The sequence below is a fragment of the Squalius cephalus genome (assembly GCF_949319135.1).
Source record: "Squalius cephalus genome assembly, chromosome: 17".
In the NCBI taxonomy this organism is placed as follows: Eukaryota; Metazoa; Chordata; class Actinopteri; order Cypriniformes; family Leuciscidae; genus Squalius; species Squalius cephalus.
The window spans coordinates 21,870,577-21,878,475 of NC_137138.1; the positions used below are offsets into that span (position 1 = coordinate 21,870,577).

At 36.7% G+C, this 7,899-nt stretch overlaps 1 protein-coding gene across 1 annotated transcript; it reads right to left on the minus strand.

Annotated features, from left to right (window-relative positions):
* Positions 1-309: 309 nt before the first annotated feature.
* LOC307174502 (olfactory receptor 8G17-like) lies at positions 310-1,257 on the minus strand (the record flags this gene model as incomplete). The annotated part of the gene is made up of 1 exon (XM_079898369.1): positions 310-1,257. Exon 1 carries the CDS (start codon positions 1,249-1,251, stop codon positions 310-312), a length of 942 nt encoding a protein of 313 aa, XP_079754495.1. The 5' UTR covers positions 1,252-1,257.
* Between the last annotated feature and the right edge of the window lie 6,642 nt (positions 1,258-7,899).

The window sequence follows — 7,899 nt, forward strand, 5'->3', positions numbered from 1 at the left end:
GACACAGAAAACACACACACACACACAGAACATGTTACATCAACGACAAGAAATGTTCACATATACTGTGTCTTTCTGCAACATGCGTAATATCTTCACCAAATTTTGCTCAGATCATCTTTTTATACCAGGCTGATTAAAAGTTATCAAAAGGGTGTTCATGATTATTGATCATGATTATTTTGTGGAGAAAAAGTATGGGCTAAATCATTTTTACAGTAGCACTTTTACAATATTATTGATATTCTCATTTTCATCCAGAGAAAATGGCATTTTATAATGGATTTTTTTTTTTTCTTTATAATTAATTTACTTTAGATTAACTTTATTTCTGTACCAAAACTTTACAAACTTTTGTCTTATTTCTTTGGTTTGTAGACCATATACTATAGGATTTAGTCCTGGTGGCACAATGTTAAACATTATACTAGCTAATTTCCTGCTGTCAGAGTATTCTGGAAAACGATGGAGAAAAACCACAGTGGCACAAGAAACAAACATTATGATATAAACAGCTATATGAGTACTACATGTTTTTATGGCTTTGGTGTTGAGTGCTTTGTTTTTGCTGGTTATGCATACAGAAGCAATCTTGGTATATGTTATAAACACCGACCCAAGTGAGAAGATAAAGATAATCACAGTATAAATTATTCCAAACACATTATTTATGACCACATTTTCACAGGACAATTTAAACAGCGAGGCATTGTCACAGAAAGGGTTTTCAATGTTAGACCTGCAGCGAGAAAGGCGTATAGTGAGACCTAACATAATAGACACCATGAATATTGACAGCCCCCAGGCTGATGCTGATAGTTTAATAACCATTTTATTGGTCATTATAGTCGTGTATTGCAATGGATTACATATAGCCACATATCTGTCAAAGGCCATGATCATCAGCACATAATGGCATGCTGCTGCAAATATGTGCCCAAAATATGCTTGAACAACACACCCCACATATGTAATGTAACGCTCTGAGGCTTCCTTTAAAATGTCCTGCAATAAGCGTGGCAACACGACAGAGGTCCCTAGTATATCATTCACTGGAAGGTTACAGAACAGAAAATGCATAGGATGATGTAGATTCTTCTCAGTTGAGATCAGGATTATAAGTCCAATGTTACATCCCGTTGTGAATATATAAACCAAGAGAATCAGGATGAAAATAGGATAGGAAGACTGAGGTTTAACTTTGAGTCCCTCCACGAGGAGAATGCTGTTTGTGAATGTCAGGTTGTCCATTGGCTGCTCAAAACCTGCAAACAGCATCACACAGACCTGTCATCATCATTAATAGCATACAATTGCTACATACAATGTTCCCTGCTATATACAATGATGAATATACAAAAAAATATGTTGTTGTAAACAGTAAAATCTAATTATAACATATTTCCAAATGCAAGTCTATATATTATTTGTAAATCACATTGCTTGGTGTCTGATCAGTTTTCATGGTCTATATTAAATGGCACCCCTTTAAAATCACACAATCAATCATAACACAATCACTAGTAAATTTAAAATCAAAGAACCTGCAGTCTGTTGTTGCTATAAATTAATACCAAGATAGTTGATTATGTTTACAGATTGCTTTAAGTTATCAAGGTAACTAATTATCAGTCAACTTAGTATTTAGGGTTACATGAATAATGACTTACTTTTTTCTGAAGAATACTTACGAGCCTTTGCCTTTAAATATGCGGTTCAATGTAACACTGTCATCATCCAAGAGTGACATGACCAACTGGTTGCCATGAAACTGTAATGATATTGTTATGTTGAAATGGTCTTGCTCTAGTTACCTGTAGGGGGCGTGTTTTTTGGCAACACTTTCAATGAAGCATGCATTTATAATGCAAGGGTATTCTTAGTGCATTATATACATTATATATAATACATCATAACAACAGTTACAATACATTATAATACTTACCTATTTGTGGTTATATTTTTTAAGAGTACAATGCATTATAAAACCAGATGAAGCCTGCATTTGTAATGCATCATGCTATTCTTGATGCATTAAAATGCATGCATAATGCCTTATAAACAACCTTATAATGTGTTGTATCTCATGAATAATCGTAACAACAATAATAATACTTATCTATTTTTGGTTGTAACTATTAAGAGTATGATGATTTATAACATAATTTTATCCACTTAAGTTATAATGGATTATATATCCCATAGTTTCATATATATTAATTCACCAAGTCTCATATCTTGACATTGTTTACTTTACTTAAGATCTGCACAGTATCATTGTTACATCCACCAAGTGGAGTGCCCTTGATGTCACAGTTCATGAATTCACTGACTCTTTCTCTCTGTGTGTTTGTGTTTGTGTGTGGGTGTGGGTGTGGCCGCTGATCACTACTGATTTGATCATCGGTGCCAGCTGCAACCGATCAGGCGTGCCTAATTATATTCATTGCCATTCGTCTTGTGTTTGTCAGATTGTTGTGGATGTTCCCGGTGTTGTGTCTTGTCTCCTGGCTATTCTGAGTTATACCTGTGTTTCGATTTTGGAGCTTCCTTAGTTTCGTGCCTGGGTTTGTGTGGATCTGATCGCTCCTTCACCTTCCACGGAGGATCGGGTTGCCCATTCTACGTCCCTGCGCTACCTAGAGAGACTTATACCTGCACCTTCTACATCTGACCTGTTTCTTCTCGCTCTCTATTTTGAGTTAAATAAACTCCACTGTTTACTCACAATTGAATCTTCTACTTACTTTAGTGACACTTGATTTCCACTAGACGGGCACTCCTCCCATCTCCTTGGGTTTCCCATCATGAACTACACTTTATATAACCCATTACCTGGACTCATTATGGCCTCATTACTTCCACCTGTATGTCATTACCCTTGTTAACTCTGTCTATTCAAGCCCTGTTTATTCAGTAATTCTGAGTTGCACGAACCAGCGGAGCTGCAGGAACCTATGGAGCTCGCCGAAATGGGTGGGGCTACTCGGCCCCTACTCGGTGCGCATTCGCACTTCAGCCTCCACAGCCCTCCCCACTATTGACGGCGCTGAGGAAAAGGGCTATAAGAAAATGCCTTGGATAGTACGGCCCCGCCCCCGACCCTGCCGTTTTCATAGAGCTGTGCTGCGCAACTGACTTGTTCCTGTAAAAAGAAATTTGTTTTCCCAATACGTCTAGCAACGCAGTACTCGTTCCTGTAATCTCAGGGAACCAAGGTTACATTAGTAAATTATTACATTTTTGCCTATACATATCATTTATTGTAATAGATTTTTTTTTTAAGAACTGAGTCCTGGTGTCCACTACATTGGACATAGCATAACATGAATTAAATATATATTTTCAAAAAGCAAAATAAATTCTGGGTGTCAGGAGGATAAATAGCAGTTTTTTCTTTAAATTAAGCAATAGATACAACATACCTCCGACACATTAATAAGGTAGGCCTACAGCTTGGTATTGTTGTCATTTAGTCATGTAATTTATTCTGCATTTAAAGGTAAATAAAGCAGCTAATGTTCAATATCTTTAAAAAGGAAATGTAACATAATGCATGTTTTTTATGGAACTGTAAGAATGGTTGTCTGACCCTTGACCTTGTGAATGTTTCAAATAGACAAGCATACGCTACAACATGTCAACTGTGAATTCAAGCAACTTTTACTTTAGTGGATTTTTTTTTTCTTCAGACACTTATCTCCAGAAATCCATGTGGTGATGGTTATGTAAAACAATTCTCTCATTAAGCAACCAAATGCATGTAACAAACAAAATAATGAAAATCAAAGTGATAGATATTTAAAATAGTAATATATTTAAAATATATATTAATACATATTATTAATGCAAAATAGTTTCATAAGGTAAGAAAATGTATTGCTGGTGGATTCACAGTTTTGTAATCTTCTGTCTTATTTATTTGGTTTGTAAACCATATACAATGGGAGTTAGTCCTGGTGGTACAATGTGGATCATTATTCTAGCTAGGTTCCTGTTTTCAGAGAATTCAGGAAATGATGGAGAATATCATGATGGCACAAGAAACAAACATTAGTAAATAAACAGCTATGTGACTGCTACATGTTTTTATGGCTTTACTGTTGAGTGCTTTGTTTTTGCTAATTATACATACAGCAACAATTCTGACATGTTATAAACATTAATGTCACTGATAAACAATTCAAAATATGTTATTAATAGACACATTTTCACAGGACAATTTATAAAGTGAGGCATTGTCACAGAAAGGGTTTTCAATTTTAGATCTGCAGTGAGATAGGCGTACAGTGAGACCTAGCATAATATCAGGGAGAAAATTATAACTATGCAACCGTCTACTACAGTATCGTATCAGGCAGTGCATTGTAGTCTCCCTAAGGAAAAATTCGATTCATTCATTGCTATAGGAGAGGAAGAATTTTCTAAACTCGTTAAATCATCTAAATCGACATTCTAATTATTGGACAAAAAACATCCTCACGTAATAACCTAGAATACTGTCTAACACTTGATGGCTGCTCTGTCAAGTCCTCGTCGTCGGTTAGGAACCTGGGTGTGCTCTTTGATACCAATCTTTCATTTGAAAGTCACGTGTCTAGTATCTGTAAAACCGCATTTTTTTCATCTTAAAAATAAGCTTTGCTTCTTCTCAGTGCATTTAATTTTTTCTTACCATAATTCTCAAGCGTTTTACAGACAGAACAGTCCCTGAAGATGAAAAGATGATTATCATGTTTGCAAGGTGTCCTTATATACTTCCAGATCACACGTTAATGATTCATGGGCTGTCGCTGGTCAATAGGATTACTGTGATTTGATTGTGATTTCAGACACCTGTCACGCCTGAGGCGTTCCCCTGAGCATCAATCGACGCAGTGCGAGTTCCCTTTTGAAAGAGAACTTTGTAGGACAGTGGCCTTCCAGGAGCAGGATTGGACACCCTTGGCCTATAGGAGGAATTCGTAAAATAGGTTTTTAAGACAAAAAATGTAGATGGAAATGAATACATACTATATGACGAGACTTTAGAAGAATAATTTTTTTTTGTTTCAAACCATTACAGAGCCACCTAGTGTTGAACGGCTGTGTGCCTATGTAGCTGAGCACATTTGGGACCATCCTGCAACGTTTGGAATCTTTACGATTTATGTTCTCTGATGCCCATATGCTTTTAAGATAGAGTCAAATATTTCATACCTGCATTCCAAGAATTACTGGCATGGGCAATATATATATATATATATATATATATATATATATATATATATATATATATATATATATATATATATACAGTATATATATATATATACAGTATATGTTTTTAACCACAATGTGAAGATAACAATGTGAAGAAGTTTTCTACTTCTGTTCTTGTTTAGTAATTTGATATTACATACTGTATGTACTGCATTAAATCATGTTCTGACTGAATCTAGGCTGTGTTTCAACAACAACAATCTACTGTCTCTACGATCTACTTAGGATTATACAATGCTTTTGGGAAAATGCAGCCCTGTACTGTATGTTTTGTTTAGATCACAGAGGGACAACCTGACATTCAGATACAGCATACTCTTAATGGAGGGACAAGTTACACATCTGTCCAGTCATCTTGCATTCATCCTTTTTTTGCTTGCTTACTTATTTATTATAGTACCTAACATTGGGATTTTGATTCAGATCTTAGTGGATAAAAGGTTACATCAGCCTATGCACATTCTTTACTGCAACTTGCCACTGAATGATGTATTAGGAGCAACTGTTTTTTTGCCACAATTGATGAGTCATATCTTAACAGATCCCTCTGAGCACTATATCACATATGTGGAGTGTGCTATGCAAGCTTTTTTTTGGACATGTATATGGAACCGCATCCCACACTATTCTAATGATTATGGCCTTTGACAGATATGTGGGCATTTGCAATCCATTGCGATACCCAACTATAATGAGCAAAAAAACGATGGTTAAACTGTCATCAGGAGCCTGGAGTTCTGCAGTAGTGCTGGTGGTAATTCTGATCGGCCTCAGTGTGCGTCTGTCTCACTGCAGTTCCCTTTCAAGGGAACTCGAGCTGCGTCGAAACGCTGCGGGAACGCCCTTCCTGAGTGCGTCATAAAGCACGTATGGAATCAGTCCAATGGCGAAACATTATAGGCGGGTGACGTCATCGACCAGGAAACTATAAAGCACCCCGAATCATAACCGCGCTAACTTCTGTGCCTTCAGCAAGCGCTCTGTGTGTGAATCATTGTCAAGTGTTTTTGTCTGTCCTTAGTGTTAACTAGGCAGGAGTTTTTCATATTCACATATGTATATATATATATATATATATATATATATATATATATATATTAGGGGTGTAAATCGGTTCGGGCTATATCGATCGATTAATCGATATTTATATATTATGTTCACACAACCAGTTACGTTTTTATTAACTCACAAATGCAATCAAAATATATAACATGAACGTTTAATTAAACTCTTTGAAAATTGCACACCCTCTCCCAATTGGGACATTTATAACAGAAGAGGTCATTTGCAAGTACTCCGTTCTTGTTCATTTTCATAAATCATGTTTTGTATTATTATTGTGCATCCAAGTAATATCAATCAAACTGCAGCTGGGTTGTTTTGATTAATAATAATAATAATAATAATAACTAAAAAATACAGGTAAATTACAAAATTAAAGTTAATTGAAAGTATGTTTTAATATGTTAAAAGTTTTTTTTTTTTTTTTAGCAGAGCAGATACATTAACATTTCATCTTTCTGAGTCAAACAAAACCAAGTAATTGCTATGATAAATAATACAACACTCGGTTAATCTTCATAACGTTAATCTCCTCAGCTGACATAGACGCCTAACAAACTTTGTTGTTGTGATAACGTACACGCAGTACAGAGAGCTTTTCCCTCACCACTAAACGAGCTGCTTTAGTAAGCTTCCGTGAAAATGTTTTAGGTTTTATTTTCCTTTTACGCCCCGAAGAAGATATCACGAGTTCATTGAAATTATCCATCCTCGATCACTTAGTCAGCTTTGACGAAACTCCTTTTAGCCAGCGCGTCTTTTCAAAGTGACATCTGACCTGAATACTGCGCGCTGAGTCGCTAAAACGGACTTATCGTGTTGTGTTCACCAACAAGGGTGCGAGTGCTTGTCTGCTTCTGCTGTAAAACATGAACTCGCGATGCCTTGACAGCGGACAATACCGACTTTTGTGAAAAAAACTTGTTTAGGGTTTAGTCAGTCTTGTCAGGCGTCTTTTTCAGATGAGGAGATTAACGTTACACACCGGCAGGCGGTTGGTGAGTAAACGAAAATGTGCGCTTTGGCGGAAGGATGTTACGTGAGAATGTGGAGAGTGTCAAAATAAAGGTGTATATCGATATTTTAAGTGTGGAATCGATGCATCGTATCGTTAGACGTTATATCGATACATCGATCCATATCGATGTATCGTTACACCCCTAATATATATATATATATATATATATATATATATATATAAAACTATATCATGGCGAGTCAGCAGCATTATAGGAAGTGTGTTCATCCCTGCACTCGATATCTCACGGGTGGGGATACACACCAACTATGTGTGTTGTCTGTTTGGGAGTACAGCATGCCCAGTCAGCTCTCGAGGGCGCTGAATGTGAGCATTGCAAGCATTTACCTCTAAGAACGCTGCGCTCCCGCCGATCGCTCTTCGAGGAGGGCGGTTCGGTTCATGCTAGTCAATATGGGCATGGGGCGATGCCTAGGGCTGAAGAGTTAGACATCCTGTCGAGGCAGGGGCCAAGATTCTCTCAGCTGTGAAACAAGCAAAGCTAGGCCAGTCACTCACTGTAAAGCAGTTTCAGAGACTGTTAGGTCTGATAGCAG